The sequence below is a fragment of the Zonotrichia albicollis genome, chromosome 19 (assembly GCF_047830755.1).
Source record: "Zonotrichia albicollis isolate bZonAlb1 chromosome 19, bZonAlb1.hap1, whole genome shotgun sequence".
Taxonomy (NCBI): domain Eukaryota; kingdom Metazoa; phylum Chordata; class Aves; order Passeriformes; family Passerellidae; genus Zonotrichia; species Zonotrichia albicollis.
In genome coordinates, this window is record NC_133837.1 from 13,084,188 (window position 1) to 13,101,245 (window position 17,058).

At 57.1% G+C, this 17,058-nt stretch overlaps 2 protein-coding genes across 3 annotated transcripts; both read right to left on the reverse strand.

Moving 5' to 3' along the window:
• Window positions 1-118: 118 nt before the first annotated feature.
• Window positions 119-6,225, reverse strand: GAA (alpha glucosidase). Of its 2 annotated transcripts, none has more exons than XM_074554799.1 (19): window positions 5,749-6,225; window positions 5,449-5,594; window positions 4,977-5,142; window positions 4,525-4,621; window positions 4,285-4,404; window positions 4,019-4,137; window positions 3,779-3,910; window positions 3,565-3,675; window positions 3,319-3,432; window positions 3,146-3,230; window positions 2,942-3,059; window positions 2,633-2,766; window positions 2,382-2,533; window positions 1,970-2,118; window positions 1,750-1,891; window positions 1,482-1,580; window positions 1,186-1,350; window positions 767-919; window positions 119-553 (listed from the first exon to the last, which is right to left on the reverse strand). In XM_074554799.1, the coding sequence occupies exons 1-19, from the start codon at window positions 6,136-6,138 to the stop codon at window positions 494-496; spliced, it is 2,652 nt and encodes an 883-aa protein (XP_074410900.1). In that variant the 5' UTR covers window positions 6,139-6,225; the 3' UTR covers window positions 119-493. The 2 variants fall into 2 exon arrangements, with proteins under 2 accessions (XP_074410900.1, XP_074410899.1); XM_074554798.1 differs by having other exon boundaries at window positions 4,525-4,654.
• A 127-nt stretch (window positions 6,226-6,352) lies between these two features.
• CCDC40 (coiled-coil domain 40 molecular ruler complex subunit) lies at window positions 6,353-17,012 on the reverse strand. Its single transcript, XM_074554797.1, has 18 exons — window positions 16,940-17,012; window positions 15,844-15,916; window positions 15,574-15,722; window positions 14,951-15,034; window positions 14,649-14,868; window positions 14,122-14,279; window positions 13,185-13,307; window positions 12,689-12,810; window positions 11,713-11,956; window positions 11,442-11,624; window positions 10,310-10,555; window positions 9,601-9,814; window positions 8,919-9,088; window positions 8,709-8,800; window positions 8,277-8,397; window positions 7,449-7,631; window positions 7,089-7,247; window positions 6,353-6,706 (listed from the first exon to the last, which is right to left on the reverse strand). Exons 1-18 carry the CDS (start codon window positions 16,955-16,957, stop codon window positions 6,461-6,463), a joined length of 2,805 nt encoding a protein of 934 aa, XP_074410898.1. The 5' UTR covers window positions 16,958-17,012; the 3' UTR covers window positions 6,353-6,460.
• Window positions 17,013-17,058: the final 46 nt, after the last annotated feature.

The window sequence follows — 17,058 nt, forward strand, 5'->3', positions numbered from 1 at the left end:
GCCCTCAGGGGGCACAGGGGGTCCCACTGGAGACCTGCAGGCAGGGACAGAGCTGGGGTGTCCCAGCTGGGGATGGGGCTGAGCACATTCAGGACCAGAGAGGGAACAAGGACACAGCTTGGGGCTGCTCCCAGCAAACAGCAGCTTTATTCACAGTACTGCTCCCTCAGCCCCTGCACATCCTCCCCAAAACCACAGCCAGGGAACTCCCTGCAGTCTGTGCCCCAGTTACCAGTCCCCCAGAGGAACTGGTTGGCTGTCTCACAAGGCACTTGGGTCTTTTTCCCCTGATTTGATGATGGTGAGGTTTTCCCTATCCCTGGGAAAGGCCCCCCTCCCTCTGCCAGTCCTGTGCACGCCCCTCCATCAGCCAGAGGGAGAACAAGGCCAGGAGTGTGGGAAGAGCAGGGGCAGCTCAGGGTACAGGGGATGGGACAGATTTGGCCTTGGATTCCAGGGGAGCAGCCATGCCTCTCCCTGTTACCCACGCTGGTCAGGACCAGGAGATCACAAACTGCTCCCACATGGGCAGCGACACAGGGACCCATAGCACCTGAGGGGAGAGGGAAGGTGAGAGCAGCCAGGGGTGTCAGAGCCCAGAGGGGTCCTGCCCCTCGCAGAGCCACAGCCTGGCACAGTCCTGGCCCCGCAGATGCTGCAGGAAGGGCACCCATGGCCTGGGCTGTGCCATTGCTGGGACCAGACCCCACAGCTCCAGGTCCCCTCCTGGCCACCAGCCCTGCCCAGGCTGGCAGCCAGCACTCACCTGGGTGTCACTGCGGTAGGAGAAGTCCCTGACGATGGCACCGTTGGCCAGGACTCGCCGGGGAGGGCTGGTGACCCCCAGCACGGTGACAGCCTCCAGCAGGACCCCGTCCAGGTGGGCACTGGCCCGCAGCAGCTGGCTGAGCACGGCGTCCTGGGCACAGGGGGATGGCACCGTGTGCTGCCAGCCCTCAGCCATCCCTCGTGCACACAGGGCACATGGAGATGGCACCCTGTGCTCTCAGACACCCCACCTGCACCCAGGGCACACAGGGATGGCACCCTGTGCTCTCAGACACCCCTCGTGCACCCAGGGCTCCTCCACGTGCCCTTCCCCACCTGCCAGCCACAGAGCACACCCAGGTGTGCCAGGGCCACAGGAGCCCTGCCCAGCCCCTGCCAGCAGCTCCCCGTGCTCACGTTGGAGGCCAGGAAGAGCAGCTCGGTGTAGTCGCCCCTCTCAAAGGTCTCCCAGCTGTCCCCATCGTCCCAGAACAGCTCTCCCCTGGCGAAGCCGTCCGGGGTCAGCGCCACCACCAGGGCCATGCCCTTCCCTCGGGACTGGGCAGTGCTGAAGGCAGGTTCCTGGGGCACGGGGGCAGGCAGACACAGCTCAGGGCACTGCCACGGCCGTGCCCCCAGCCCTGCAGCTGCTGGCATTGTCCTGGCACTGCTGTGGGCACTGCCACCCTCACCACGGAGCAGAGGGGGCTCACCTGCAGGGGCAGGATGTGCCCTGCACGGACGTGGACGTTGATGGTGTCCAGGGGCGCTGGCAGGATGATCCACTGCCCTTTGCTGTGGATGGTGGAGTCCTGCACGGGGACAAAGAGAGGCAAGAGCAGGCACAAGGTGCCCCAGTGCCAGAGCCCTCAAACTGCCACCAGCAAAGGCAGGGGGGGCACCAGACCCACACACAGCCCCCGGGGGCGGGTGGGATGCAGGAATGAGCACGGGATGCCACGGCAAAGCAGGAGCACCCACCCCTGTGAGGCTGTACCACGTCCCTGCTGGGAAGTAGCCGCTGACTTTGGTCTGTCCTGCCTCCAGCACGGGGGTGACGAGCAGCCCCCCGCCCCACAGGAGCTGGCGGTCCACGGCCCAGGTGTTGGGGTCTGTGGGGAACCTGGGGAAGGAGGGGAGGGAGGGCAGTGCCAGGACACCCTGCAGGCACCCCTGTGAGCCCCACGGGGCTGGCACTCACTCGAGGAACAGGGGCCGTGCCACGGTCTCCCCGGCGCTGTGGGCCCGGTGGAACAGCGTGTAGAGGAAGGGCAGCAGCGAGTACCGGAGGCGCAGGGCGTTCCTCATGGCAGCCTGGGCCGGCGGGCTGAAGACAAAGGGCTCCTGTGGCTGCGGGGAGGGAAAGGGCCCGGGGGATGCTCAGTTCATAGGGAGAGGAACGGCCCCAGGGGATGCTCAGCCCAAGGGAAGGGAATGGCACAGGGGATGCTCAGCCCACATGGGGAGGAACCAACGGAGGGCACATTTCAGGGATGCAGGATGGACTCTGCCAGCACTGGCGCACACTGCAGCTGAACCTTCCCACGCTGGCAGGGCAGCCCTGGCTGGGCCCAGAGCCCCCTGCCCGGTGGCTCAGGGCTGCCAGGGCTCACCCGGTTGCCGTGGTCGTTGTGGTTCCTCATGAAGGGGTAGAAAGCTCCCAGCTGGGTCCAGCGCACGCACAGCTCCTCGTTGGTGTCACCCAGGAAGCCGCAGATGTCAGCACCCACCAGAGGCACCCCAAAGAGGTTGAAGAGCAGCACCTCTGCAGAGGGCACAGAGGGCACCAGGGCTCTGCAGCACCCACGCATGGAGCCTGTGTGGGTGTGGGTGAGCCCCAGTGCCCACAGGTATCCATACATACCTGGTATGGAGTAGTAGAGCTGCTGCCAGTCGCTGCCCACATCGCCTGTCCAGTGCCCGGCGTAGCGGCCGTGCCCGGCGAAGGTGGAGCGTGAGATGATGAAGGGCCGCTTGCCCCGCACCCTCAGCAGAGCACTGCCAGGGGGAGGGGTCTGCTCAGCACCCCCCAGCTGGGGAAGGGGCTCAGGGCTCCCACAGTGCCCTGTGTCCACACCAAGCCCCCACCCACCACCCACGCTGCCCACGCTGGGTCTCTCCCAGCTCTGCACCCCAGCACGTGCAGGAGCCGTGGCAGGAGCCCCAGGCTCACCTGTGGGAGGCCACGGCCTCGCTCAGCCCGTACAGGCTGTGCAGGTTGTAGTGAGAGGACAGGTACTGCTGGCTGGAGGCACAGATGGTGCCGGCCTGCAGGCGGCCCCCGAACACGCCTGCGGGGCACAGGTGGAGCTCAGAGCATCCCCGGGCTCCTCCAGCTCCCCCGAGCCCTGGGCAGGGCTGGGACCCGCCCCTGTACCTGGCACGTAAGGGGGGTGCTCCAGGTTGTTGTTGGGGCAGCCATCCTGGGAGCCCTCCACGAAGTTGGACGGCTCGTTCATGTCCTGGGAGGGGAGGGAAGGGCAGGATGGCCCCGGTGCCAGCACAGTGCAGGGCAGGAGCCAGGGCCAGCAGCTGCACAGCACCACTCACGAGCCACATGCCATCGAAGGGCACTTGATCGTGGAAGTCCTTCACCATGTCGTGCCACCACTCGTGAGTCTCTGGGTTGGTGAAGTCTGGGAACACCGTGGGGCCTGGCCAGACCTGCAGGAGGGAGAGCATTGGGCAGAGCCCCCACCTTCCCCCACGGCCCCCCAAAGGTTTCTCCCCCACTCTGGGGGTCCTGCAGCCACTCGAGCCCTGTCTGTGGGCACAGGGGCTGCTCCCCACACGCACCTTCCCGACCAGGGGCTGCCCTGTGGCGTTCCTGATGAACACCCCTCGCTTCAGGCCCTCATCATAGGGCTTGTAGGTGCCAGGGGCCCCCGAGCTGCTGATCCCAGGTTCCTGCAAGGGCACAGAGCCAGGGCAGCAGCAGGGAACGGCCAGCCCTGCCCTCATCACCGCCCTGGGGCAGCTGAACCCGTGCCAGGCTGCCCGTGCCACTCACCACGATCATGATGTACCTCAGCCCGCGGCTGTGGAAGTCCCGCACCATCTCGGGGTAGTCCCTGAAGCTTGTCTTGTTGAAGGTGAAATCCCTCTTGGCATCTGTGTAGTCCAGGTCATTCCACTGCACATCCTGTGGATGGAGGCACCGTGGCTTGGGCAGGAGCAGGGACCCCTCATGCTGCTGTGGGACCCCCACCCCAGGGGCTCCCTCCAGCCCCCCAGAGCTCCCAGGACCTACCAGGGGGAAGCGAGCTGCTGTCATGTTGGCCACCACCTGCCGGGTGATGTCTGTGGAGGAGTAGCCCCAGCGGCACAGGTGGAAGCCCAGGCCCCAGTATGGGGGCATGAAGGGGAACCCTGGAGGGCAGAGGGTGGGTGCTGGCAGGGATGGCCCAGCCCTGTGCCCTCAGAGCCCTGCAGTGCCACCCCAGAGCCCTGCAGTGCCACCCCAGAGCCCTGCAGTGCCCCATGGCTCACAGCACCCCGGCCGTGGCTCAGCCATACCAACCACATCCAGGTACTGCCGCACCACACTCTTGGGGTCGGGGCCCAGGAAGATGTAGAAGTCCAGGATCCCTCCTGTCGTGCGCCAGGTCAGGGCCGGGCTGGGCTGCAGGAGCACGTCTGGGGAGGCACAAGGGCCAGGGGAGGAAGCTGAGGGTAAGGACAGGTCACAAGGGCCAGGGGAGGAAGCTGAGGATGAGAACAGGGCCAGGCCCACGCCTGGAGCCCCACAGGACTCACCCATGGCGTTGCTGTTCAGCAGAAACACACCGTGGGCTGAACCATCGTCCTCCATCACCAGGTAGAAAGGGTGGGAGCCGTAGAGGTTGGCGTGGGGCTGGAGCAGAGCACGGTGCGTGCCAGTGGGGCTCTGCTGGAGATCCCCACACCCACCCGACCACCCCGGCCTCGGGTCAGGAGCACTGACTGCAGGTGCCAACCCAGGGCCGTGATCCCAACTCTGTCACCTCAGCCGAGCCCTGCCCTAAGCCAGAGCCCTGCAAATGCTCCCAGGCAGCACAGAGCTCCAGGGGGCCCAACCTGGGCTGGGGACAGGGGTGCCATGGGTTTGTGCAGTGTTATGGCTGAGCTGAACCAGCACACACACATCTCCCCAGCCCCAGGAGAGGCCGCAGGGCACCCCCAGGAGCTCAGATGAATCTGTGTCCCCTTCCCTCAGCCCTGCTCCGTACCACAGGTGCCATGTCCCGATTCCAGAGGGTGACCCTGGTCCATGCTGTGTCAAGGAACAGCGGGGTCAGGTGCTCCCCCAGCCCCGAAATAAAGTGGGAGGGCAGGGAGGTGGAGATCTGCAGGAACTGGTCTGTGAAAATGAGGGGTGCGACCGTGGTGTTCAGCCTGCGGAGAGAGAGGGACACTCGGCCAACAGCCGGGAGGGAGGCACCGAGCTGGGGACACCGAGCTGGGGACACCGGTGCAGGGCAGGGACACAGGTGCTCACCACCACGGGAAATGAAAACAAGTTTTGGGTGAGCTCTGAGATTGCTGGTTCCCTGCCCAGCCATGGAACTGCAGAGGGAGTGAAAGTAAAGCCCCGACAGCCACCCCACTGGTGTCACCGGAGTGTCCCTGCAGCCATCCCGGCACTGCGGGGCTGGGCGGGCTCCCATCCCGAATCCCTCGGGGGGCACCGGGGGCACTCACAGGACTCTCCCACTGCGCTGCCGGCACACGACGAGGCCGAAGGGCTCCTGGCTGACCTGCAGCCCGTACAGCGTGGAGGAGGCTCGGCCGTGCACCCGCGGCGTGGCCAGCGGCACCTCATAGCGCGGCCGGGCGGCGTCCCGGAGCTGCGGGGGGAGCGCTCAGCGAGCGGGGAACGGGCACCGGGCACCACCGGGCCGCGTCCCGGAGCTGCGGGGAAAGCGGGGAACGGGCACCCGGTCCCGGAGCTGCGGGGAGAGCGCTCAGCGGGGAACGGGCACTGCCAGGGCCGGGCCGCACCGTGAAGCGCAGGCGGGCCGGGGTCTCCAGCGCCAGCTCCAGCCGCAGCTCGTCCACCGGTGCCGGCAGGAAGGAGGCGGCCTGGCGGCGCAGGCGGGCGGAGAAGCCGCTCTCGGTGGCCGTCAGGTTCTCGGCGCGGTAGCTGCGGTAGCCGAGGGGGAAGAAGCACCAGGGCGGGCCGGACCCGGAGCGCGGCCCGGGCCCCGGGCTGTAGCAGCAGCCCCGCGCCTCGCAGTCCGCCCGCGACAGGAACCGCTCGGGGCCGCAGTCGAAGCGGCTGCTCGGGGACACCTCGCAGGCGGCAGCGCCGGGGCCCCGAGCCGAGACCGAGACCGGGACCGGGAGCAGCAGCGCCAGCAGCGCGGCCGCCAGCCCCGGGCCCGGCGCCATGGCCCGGCCTGCGCTCCCGGCAGCGGGGACGCACCGGCACCGGCACCGACACCGACACTGGCACCGGCCCCGCCGCTTCCGCCCCCACGCCGGGAAATCCACCGGGGCGGGCCGGGGAGGCGGAGCTGCTCGGGGCAGGGAAAGTGAAACGTAGACAGAAACATACCGAACGCATTACAATGGTACGGCTGAAATAAACATTGTACTCGGCAAAGTAAATATTGTACCCCGCACCTGCTTATCTATCTATTTATTTGTCTATTTACAAAGTCTGGAGACTGTGGAAGAATATAAAAGATACTATATGTATTTTCGTGTATTTTCAGGCTTCCTGCGACGCGAGCTTGGCTCTCAAGCAGTGACTGAGCCACTGCAGAGCCCTTTGGTGCTGGGGCTGCTCCTCCTGGATCTGCTGCACGATGGTGCTTATGGTCTGCAGCCGATCCTCCACTTTCTCCTGCTGGTTCATGCAGGACTCTTCAGTGTGGCACAGGGCCTTGTACTTCCCTTGCCTCAGAGCCTGCAGCTGCTTCTGGCGTGCCTGGTGGGCCACAATCTCCAACAGGTTCTGAGAAAAGCAAAAGAGAAGGGGCTGTGACAGCAGGAAAAGCATGGGAGGGACTCGTGTCAGGTGCTGTGACCATCACGTTGCACAAGGGAAGGACAGTGCTGTGAATTCCCCACTATAACAGCCAAACAGCACCCCCAGCCCGGGTGTTGGAGGGGTATAGACATCACAGAGTTTCATAAATCAGAGAAATTCCCACATACATAAGGCAACCCTCGCCAGGACAGGGTTTCACCAAGCTGGCTCTTGGTGAGCCCCCAAAACGTGCTCAGTAATTGTGTGGCTCTAACACATTCCATCCCGCCCAGCTGAGGACAGAGAGGAAGGAGGGGAAGCACAGGCTCTGTTGGCTCACGTGCTGTAGGGCAGTGCATGTGCTCACCCATCGTTTCTCGTAGTGAAGATATTCCCTGTCCAAGATAAGGCTCTCAGTCTCATCCTGGAGCTGGCACACTTCCTGCTGCTTTTCTGAAAAGTTGTCTTTGAGGGACTCTTGGATGGTCTCCAGCTCCTGCATGGTTTGGTTGCATTCATAAATGTTCTAGTAAATGGAAGAGAAGGGAATGGCAGATTTCAGTTCTCTAGTTCAGCTGCACTCCTGACCATCCTCCCAGAGTTTGGGGGATTTTCAATGAATCATTTTGCCTGTGCTGGCACAGGGTCATTGCTGTGCTCACTGCTGCTCTCCACAAGGCCAACCCCCAGCTGCGTGAGCTCCTGCAGCCCCACTTTCCTTGCTCACCTCCTGGATTTCCCTGATCTTCTTCTTCAGGTCCTCTTTCCTGCTTTGGACGTCGCTCTTGGTGCTGTGCTTCAGCTTGTTCTGAGCCTCTGCCCGGTCTGTGATTGTCTCTCTCTGGGAAACACACGCCTCCATGGCCCGAATCAGCATCTCCTGCTGCTTCTGCAGCTGCCCATAGCGCACCTGCCGATGGCCAGGACACAACCCAGCCTCAGAATGCCCAATGTTTGCCAACAGCACCCAGGGAAACTGTCTGGGGGACACATCCCAGCAGCACAAACCAGATATATGGGACACAAGTGCCTGCAGGCCAGATTTGGTCCGAGTCCAAACCTGGTTTGCTGTGTGTGGATCTGGAAGGCAGAGGTCTGGATTACCAACCTGTCTACACCAATACTCAAAATGTTAGTCTGAACCTCATTAGCAAGAGTAGAAGCAGAAAAGCAGAAACATCCTGAGAATGAAGGGGATGAGCTTCTCTGCGAGGAGAGGGAACACTTCCCTAAACCAGTGATTAAAGTGATGCAATATTTAGCAATCAACACTGCACATAAATCAGGGTCACAAAACCAGGTGGCAGACATACTGCAATTTAAATAGATTTCTTGGGAGTATCCAGATCCTGCTGAGGCTGGCATGGGGAATGCAGGACGTGTGGGCTGGATGTGCTCAGTTCAGTCGAGCTGCAGGGGTTTAGAGTCCCACCCTGGGCCCTGAAGATGCCACTTCTCCAGCCTGTTTCTCATCTCCTGCCTCCTGTTTCAGCCACTCCAAGGCTAAGCACACTGGGTGGCTTCCCCTCCTCAGCCCCCCTTCCCAGAGCCTCACTTGCATCCTCCGAATCTCTGTTTTCATGTCATGGATCTCGCCGTGTTCTGTCAGAGCATCTGTGGTATCCTTCATCTCTTTTGCCAGCTGGAACTTCTTCTCCCACAGCAGGATCTGATGCCTTCAGAGAAGAAAGGGGAAGGAAGGAGAAAGCTGACCCCCAGTGACCTGCCCAGTGCAGCACACTCATTGCCAGTGGCTGGCAGAGTCCCCATATGGATCTTGGCAATGTCCAGCTCACACAGGCTGGAACTGTTAAAGACAGCATTCTCCCAGCTCCTGCTGGCTCCAGAGACTGCTGAAACACCTTTCAAACACCCATCCCCTTCTCCAGGAAGGCCAGAAGCACATTTGCTGGTGCCAGGTCTGGTGACTGCAGGAGAATGGGAATGTGGACACAGTCCCACAGGACTGTGGCACTCTGGTACCTACTCTGCTTCCACCAGGCTGTTCAGGAGCCTTTCCTTCTCCTCAGTCAGTTTACTGTGCCTCTCCTGCATCTCCATAGATTCTTTTTCTGCTGCCTAGATTTGGGAAGAACAAAACAATGCAGAGTTGTCAGGCTGAGAAGGTTTTCCAGGATCACTGTTTGTCTCTGATCTGCAGGGGAGGCTGAGACCTGGGACTGAGGTGCCTCAGTACCTTGAGAGACTGCACAAACTCGTTCTCTGTGACAATTCTGCCATTTTGCAGGTTCTCAACGCTGCTGTTGTTCTTGTTGATCAACGTGTTCAACTTAATCAAGTCATTTGACATGTTCTTCATGTGCCGTTCCACGTCCTTCTGCTCTTTCATTTCCTGCTGAATTTCATCTATGGGTGAACAGAGAAAGGTCTTAGAATTCCCCTGAGCACTGGGTTGAACAGAGACAAGGTGTGACAAATGGCTATCAGAGCTGGCAACACCTCAGGCAGAGACACCCCTGCCCCACAAAATGACCCCAGCCAAAATTATGTTCCAGAAGCTGAAAAACCAAAAACAGGTTTTGAAGGAGACTCCTGTGGGAAAAAGTTGTGTCTGGCCAAGGAAAGTGCAGTCATTGCTGGGGACATTTACCTACCCACTCCTTGCAAACCTTATTTAACAAGTGTAACAGGTGACATTGTCACTTAGGGTCCGACTGTCAGGACAGTAGGATCAGTCCTTGTAGGAATAACCAGGTGCAATCAGCAGCAGTGCCTGGGCTGTGCTGTTGCTGCTCACACACAGCCAGGGGCACACTTTGGGGCAGGCCCAGCTTTCCCCACCTGTAACCCTCCCCTCCCTGTTCCCCCTCCACAGATGGACATTTCAAGGCAGAGTTGAACTTTAAGGAAACACCAACTGTCCAGGCGCAGCTTCCTCTGCTGCATGATGATGCTCTGCTTCTGCAGCGTGTCCAGGGAGGTGATCTGTTCCTCCTTCTCCTGTGTCAGCTTCATCAGCTCCTTCTGCTCACTCAGCCAGTACTTCTGCAACGTCACCGCCTCGGAGTTGCAGTCTTCTATCTCCTGGTTCAGCCTGTTGATCTCAATCTCCAGCGGGCCCAGTTCTTGCCCCTGTAGAGAGCAAAGTTTGGGCTAAATCAGGCAGAAGCTCCCTAAGTTGTTCACAGCATCTGGACATTCCAAAGTCTGCAGAGGATGTGCCACAGCACTCATTTCCCCATGGGTATCCATCAGGTCTTACCCCAATAGAGCCAACCCTCAAACGACTGAAATCTCACTGCCTGCCCCATTCTCCCCTCCTCAGTGTTTCCAGACTTTTCCAACAAGATCCTATTTACTCATTGATGCCATTTGACATTTTCATCAGGTGCAGGCAGGTCCCTGAAGGATCCATGCCAGGCACACCCTCATTTCACAATTCCCTTCACTGCATCATGAACTGATAAACAGAAACACCTACATTAACCAATACAGCTTTTAAATCACAGTGCTGGTGCCTGAATGTTTGAACTACCCAACGCTTAACACAGTTACATCGATCAGGAGCATCTGTGGCCACCACAAAGAATAAAATCAAAATTGGGACTGAAACACCAAAGTACCTACCCCTTGCTGAGAAAGAAGCATCTCCAGCTTCTTGTTGTACAGGCAGAGGATCCCTCCCTTCTTCTCAGCCAGGATCTTGGACTTGGCAATCTCATTTTCCTGGCAGGTGATCTGTTCGTTCACATTTTTTATTTCCTTGTCCACCTCACAGAGTGTTTTCTGGTGAACTGTCAGCCTGCAGCTGGTATTGGTTGCATTCAGAATAATCTGGGCCACATCGTTCTCAACCTTGTAAAAATGCAGCTCCTGGGAAAATCAAAGAGAAAACACATCAGTGTCCCCAGCAGCCCCGTGTTGGGTTGCAATGCCAATTGTCCAGCTCAGGAGAAATTGAGATTCTACTCCCTGCTCTGTACTACGAGCCACAAGCTGCTCAGCCTCTGTGTATCTTTGCTTCTCCATTAATTGCCAGGTAATACAATATCTACCTCTCCCATACAGCTGTTGGAAAGCATTAAGGAGCCCAAACATTCCCAAAACCTTTAAGAGACCTCACTCATCCCTTCTGCAATGTCTTGCCAGCTGTCTCCAGTTACCTGCCACCTGTACCAGGACATCACAGCACTGTCCCTTCTGCAGCACAGCTGGCACACACACACCTGACAACCAGCACAGCCCTCACAAGGGTGAGAAGGGCTGGGCTCAGCTTTCTCATCCTTCTGAGTAATCCAGTTACACACTCCCAGAGAGAGCAACTTATCATGGAATAAAGATTGGGCTGTGGGACTGACTGAACAGCTGGACTGTTCCTTGGATCTTCCTCAGAACTGAGAGCTGCCTGCATCCCATTCCATGATGAATCATAGAAATAAAAGTTAGTTAAAATGAGATTACAGAAGTACCACAGGCCCACTGTTTTTCTTTAGTACATAAGAAATGCTAGTGCTTTCTACTAAATACTCATCATTGGCCCATTTTTTAAGCAAAGGACAGTGTGGTTTGTGTCAGGCCGTTTTGGCCAAGCTCTCTCACACACCCCAGAACCCTGCAGTAAGATCACGGGGAGAACCAGACTGGAGAGGCAAACTCAGCAGAGCTTCAATGCAGAGCTGAAACCAGAGCAAAGGCACTGACAAACCCTGCTGGGGACCCAGGGGTCCTGCCCTGCCCTCCCAAGGGGAGGATGCCATACCAGGTTGCTCTTTCTGTTCCGCAGCTTTTCAGCCAGCTGGGAGAAGTGCTTTGCAACTTTGCTGGATATCCTCTGGTCCTGGAGCTTGGCCATGATTTCACTCTCTAGCTGCTCGCTGGCATAAGTTCCCTTCTGTATTCCCTTCCTGATGGACAGCAGCTCATTCAGGTGAGCAGCCTGGTCCTGAAAGGTGGGAAGGAGACACAGGATCACTACACCTGTCTGAGGATGGGCGTTCAAAAGGGATTTGTGTTCCATGGCCTGTCCTCACCATCCTGGTCCTGCTGAGGGCCTCCTCTGTCTCGTGGAGAACCCGAGTGTAGGCGCCAGCCTGGACCTGCAGGGCCTCCTGCTCCTGCAGGCACTGGGCAATCAGCTGCCTTGTCACACTGGCATCGTTCTGGGAGCGGTTCAGCAGCCTGACCAGGCTCTCGTTCTTCTCCTCCTCTTTCCTGATGGACTTCCCACAGCCATGGATGTCCCCCTCTAGGGACTTGAGGTCACGTCTGTAGTTGCTGGAGGGGCAAAGAGGATGGAAAGGGATTGGTGCTGAACAGCCACCCACAAATTCCTCTTTTCAAGCACGTTATTGCAGCAACAATTGCCCAGGAAGGAGGATGTTTGTAAGGGCTCAGCTGCTGTGACAGTGCAGAGTCAGCAGGAGATGGATGGAGACATCAAGATTTAAAAGTAAATGTGTGTAGGGAAATTGATTCCTTCTTTCAGTGCTGTCCCAGCCCCCATTCCAACCAGGATGTCACCATATAAAAGCAGATTGTTTGTTCTCCGAGAATCAGTCAAGCTTTAAGGCTCATGAGCAAATAAACACTTCTTTTGCAACACAGGGAGGTTTTCCTGAATGTTCCAAAGTCCTCACAAAACCCTGATAATGAGATAAACCCTTCCTGACATCCAGGTCGTTGGAGTAAGAAATGTTGCAAAGGTGAGAGAACTCTTTCAAAGGAATAAAACACGATCATAAAAACTCTAAGCACCATCAAGAACTCCCCACATTCTGAGGGAGAGATGTGGTTAGGATAAACAAAACAGCAACAAAGAAAGTGCTTCTCATCCTTTAAATTTATTATGTATTTCAGAGCAGGGAATTTGCTCTGCCTGACACATCCTGCCCACACAGGGCTGAACCCACAGGAGACTAAATCTCACTGGAATCCCTTCTGGAATCCCTTCTAGAATCCCTCCTGCCCAAATCTGAGCTGTCCTCAGGGCCTGCTTTCAGACCATACCTCAGCAGCTCCTGAGTGACAACATAGGCCTCATCCCTCTGCTTCATTCCAGCCAAGCTGCTGTTCCAGTGCTCCATCAGCTTCTTTTTCTCCATGTTAATAGCCTGGACCTCCAGCCCAGCCTGGGAACAGAGACATGGCAGACAGGATGAATCTACACTGTGTTTAAAAAAAGATAAAAATTGTGTTACAATATAATTTTTTTTCTTTTCCTGTTCATAATGTGCTGAGCAGGATCAGCTTCACCTCCGTGGCTGGTTCATTGCTGAGCAGCCCACAGAGCACAGTTCTGCATGAAAAACTGCTGAGAAGGGCAGGAGGAAGTGATTTACAGGCACTTCTTAAGGACAAAGGAAAAGAAAAAAACCTCCTCATTCTTCCAAACGGGAACAAACTGTGAAACTCTGTCCCACATTGTGCACAGCACGTGAGCACGGGCCAAAGGGGTCAGCCCTGCCAGGGAAATATTAACCCCAAGGGACAAGGGCCCTCCTACCTCAGTGATTGCCTGCCGGGTCACTTTTGTGTCCTCTGCCTGGGCCACAAGCTGAGCTTCAAACAGAGCAATTTGTTCCTGCAGCTGGTGGACTCTCCTTGTCAGCTGGTCCAGGAAAATGTCCTACAGAGCCAAACAGTCCAGGGTGAGTCACAGAACCTCAAACCAACTGTGTCCTACTAGAGTAATATCAGCTAAAAAAGGAATTAATAACAATATCAGCTAAAAAAGGAATTTAAACTGGCAGCTGGGTTACATTGGAGTCCTACTGAAACGCTCCCATTCATGCACAAAGGGCTCAGGACTGCAGCAGGGATGACTTGCAGGAGAATGAAACCTCTGCTGACTGTTTATTACTCAGTAGATTATAGGTCAGCTCTGAAGCCACAGTCCCTCCTGTCAGCACTGAGTTCACCTGTCCAGCTACTGGGAATGTCAATAATGTATATTTGAAAATGCTTTGTTAAAATCCTCCTAACCCCACTGTATTTCAACAGTTTGCATGGAATTCTGCAGAGCAGTACCCGTGGATTGTGTCCTGGAAGGCAGCAGAGGGAGCTCCAGCACCGACTGGCTCTGCTCATTCCCAAAGTTCACTTTCCATTGTGAAATTCTGTGATTCAGAATCATTCTCAAGACCTGCACCCATGATATTTCTCCATTAAATACCCTCCTTCCCCCACAGCCCTTCTCCTCAAGTGAAGAGTGCTTTACTGTCCTGAGGCTTGCAAACCCTCTGGGCAGAGTTGCCATCCTGGGGCAGGCAGGGCTTCTCCTCCTTTTCAGAAAAGCCTCTGGATTTATTTTTTTTTTCAGTTATTTGAGAAAAACATCCCCACTCATTTTCCATGATTCAATCACTCCAGCCTTCCTCCTTACAAGGTGCTGACTGCTGGCACCTGCATTCATTTATTTCAAAGACAGCTTTTCTTGGTACCTGTTTTTTCTTCTCCACCTCAGCCCGGATCCTGTCTGCCTCAGCCCTCCTTGCTGACTGTTTCATCAATAAGAGCCTGTGATGCATCTCCTGGTCCAAGCTCTGCACGTAGAGGAGCTCCAAGGCCAGGTTCTCAATCTGGGTCTGCATTGTAGAAACTGGGGGGACAAGGGGCAAAATAGTTATAGAGAAGTTTGTTTGTAGGGCACACCTTAAACACAGATAAAAGAGAAAGAAATACAGAAGCATCTGAAGCAAAACCTCTCACACATCAGGTAACCAGCCCTCCCCAGGACACACATTTACATCACCTCTGGAGTACAGCTCCACAACCAAAGATCCTGACAAGCAATTCCTGCACTCCCAGCTCACAGAACTCCAGGAGAATCCATGAAACTTTTCAATGAGCACATTATTCCTGATTAATAATTCTGCTGCATTGTCCAACCCAGCGCTCGCCTAAATTCCAATTACTTTCTGCACACAGCCCTAGAATTGGGAAGCACTGCCAGGAGTGCCCGGGTCACCTTTCTTGCGCTCCCCCTCGGTGCTGTGACACATTTCCTTGTGAGCAGCCCTGAGGGCCTGCAGCTCCTCCTCCAGCTGCTGCCGTGCCTCCGCCGCCTGCCACCAGCGCTCGTGGCTCTTCTCCAGCTCCTCCTCCAGCTGCCCCAGCTGCTGCTGGGCCCCATAGAGGATCACCCCCAGCTCCTCCCGCTGCTCCTTGCTGCTCTTCATGGCTGTTCTCTGCAGGCACAAGAGATGGAGGGCTGTGTCCCAGCAGTTTGAGCAGGAGGGGCTGTGGGGAGGTGAAGGAAGGGCTGGGTACCATTCCATGCAGGTCCAGGTTCACTTGTTCTATCTGCTTGGTGAGGTAGTTCTTCAGGGCAGCCTGGAATCTTGTCATCAGAGGCTGTAAAGGACAGTAGTAAAGCTTGTTAATATTAATACTTGTGTAAATAGATTATGAAGGAGGCTCACTGCTACATCCCCCACCAATAAAACAACTTATTTCTGCCACAGACATTTGTGTGCTTATTTCAGCTACTTTAGCTATTTTAGCTGCACTCACTGCAAGTGAGAGATGTTACAGCGTGGGTTTGTGCCGATGCCAAAAAGTGGGAATGTTTGAAAATCAGAACCATGCCAGAAGAGCTACATCTGAGAACCCATCCTTGCTGCAAGGAGGGCTCTTCTTCTTCTTCTTCTTCTCCTCTTTCAGGGACACTGCAGGGACCAGATTTACCCACTGTGCACTGCTCACTTCTGAGCCTGCAGCTCTGGGTCAGCACTGAGTGGCACAGGCAGCAGTTAATACTCTGGCCAAACTGATTTTCACACATTTCACACACAGTGCAGCTGAACAGCCACTGCTTACAGCTCACCTCCCAGGTCTCAGAGAAACACAAACCCCAGCCCTGCAAAGAACAGCAAGATTTGAAGACTCCTCACATGTTCTGGGTCCAGGACGAGCAGCTCTGTTTCTCCTTTTTTCAGCCTCGGTTTTCTCCTCTCAGGCTCCTCGGCTGCCCTCTCCCTTCTTGGGCTGCCATGGCCACCGGGGAGCTCCGAGCTCGGCGCTGCATGGTGAGAGCTGGCTCCTGCTCCACAGAGAAGGGAAGAGGCAAAGCACAGGGTCAGGTTTCACAGCACTGTGCCTCTGCCTGGGTTACAGTGACCACAAAGGGACACGGCAGAGCTGTGCCACAGCCACTGGGGTACCTGGCTCGGCTGCAGGTGCTCCCGAGGGAGGGGGAGAGGCTCCTCCACCTGGGCCTGGCTGCTCCATGTCGTCCTGGGCAGGGGGACAAAGGTTGGTCACATTCTGCATTGTCTGGGGAAGGCTCAGGGGATTTTTCATGAAACATAAACCACCTTTTCCATCTAACTCTATTTACCCCTGCACATCTGCTCGTTTTTGTAATGGGACAATGCAAAAGGATCAGCACAAGGCCCTGGCTCTACAGCCAGCACTCCCAAAATGTAATTACAGTGTCCCACTGGTGCAGAGCCCAGGAACAGCCCTGCAGCCAGAGCTCTCCTCCTGCAGGGGCAGTGACTCTGTTTGCTCCTCCAGAGGAACACACTCTCCTGGTCATTGCCATTCTCCCCAGGCCTGGCACACAGCACAGGTGAAAAGCAGCACATGGCCATCTGCGTTTCATTCTAATGCTGTGGTATTTTTTGCCACAGGGTGCAGGAGTTTAATTTAGAAGTTTAATCTCATTTACAAAAATAGTCATCCATCAAGCCCTGAGATCGTAAAGATCCTGACAAAACCTCTCCACACCACTTACAGTTCCACGTGCTTCGAGTTCACAGCTATCAAAAAAAATCCCTTACAGATTTATTAAAGAAATTCTTCCAGCCAGCACATGTAGCCTGATTATTCTTGTTCTTCTTCCTCTCTTTCTTTGTAAAGGACTGGGCATGGGGGAAGTACCGGGACATGCCGGACGGTACCGGGCCGGTGGAGGAGGGAACGGCAGTGCCGGGCTGCAGTGGAACCGGACCGGGCAGTGCCAGGCTGCAGCGGAACCGGACCGGGTAGTACCGGGCAGTACCGGGCTGCAGTGAAACCGGACCGGGCAGTACCGGGCAGTACCGGGCTGCAGTGGAACCGGACCGGGCAGTACCGGTCCGTGGTGGAGGGGACGAGACGGGGACTGGGGGAGCAGTGGGGCGGAGGGGCGGTGCCGGGGCGGAATAGGATGGGATGGATAGCACGGTGCGGGCCGGCGGAGGAGCCCCGGGCGGGCAGTCCCGGGCAATCCCAGCCCAGCCCGGCTCGGCCCGGCCCGGCCCGGTCCCGACTCACCCGCGGCGGCTCCGCCATGTTGCCGTTGCCAGGTAACGCATCAACACCCGCTCACGTGACCGCACGGGCCGCACCACCGCGGCCGCGGGGGGGGCGGGGGGCTCGGGCCGCACCATCCC

What these genes read in the sequence shown, in the direction of transcription:
- GAA (XM_074554798.1), bottom strand. Translation starts at nt 6,138, where the DNA reads ATGGCGCCGGGCCCGGGGCTGGCGGCCGCGCTGCTGGCGCTGCTGCTC. An exon ending in GCTCTACTACTCCATACCAG is followed by an intron (nt 2,534 to 2,632) that starts GTATGTATGGAT and finishes TGCCCTCTGCAG; the next exon opens with AGGTGCTGCTCTTCAACCTC. An exon ending in ACAACGACCACGGCAACCGG is followed by an intron (nt 2,119 to 2,381) that starts GTGAGCCCTGGC and finishes CCCTCCCCGCAG; the next exon opens with CCACAGGAGCCCTTTGTCTT.
- CCDC40 (XM_074554797.1), bottom strand. An exon ending in TCGTCCTGGACCCAGAACAT is followed by an intron (nt 15,035 to 15,573) that starts GTGAGGAGTCTT and finishes TGTCCTTTACAG; the next exon opens with CCTCTGATGACAAGATTCCA. An exon ending in AGATCAGGGAAATCCAGGAG is followed by an intron (nt 7,248 to 7,448) that starts GTGAGCAAGGAA and finishes TCCATTTACTAG; the next exon opens with AACATTTATGAATGCAACCA.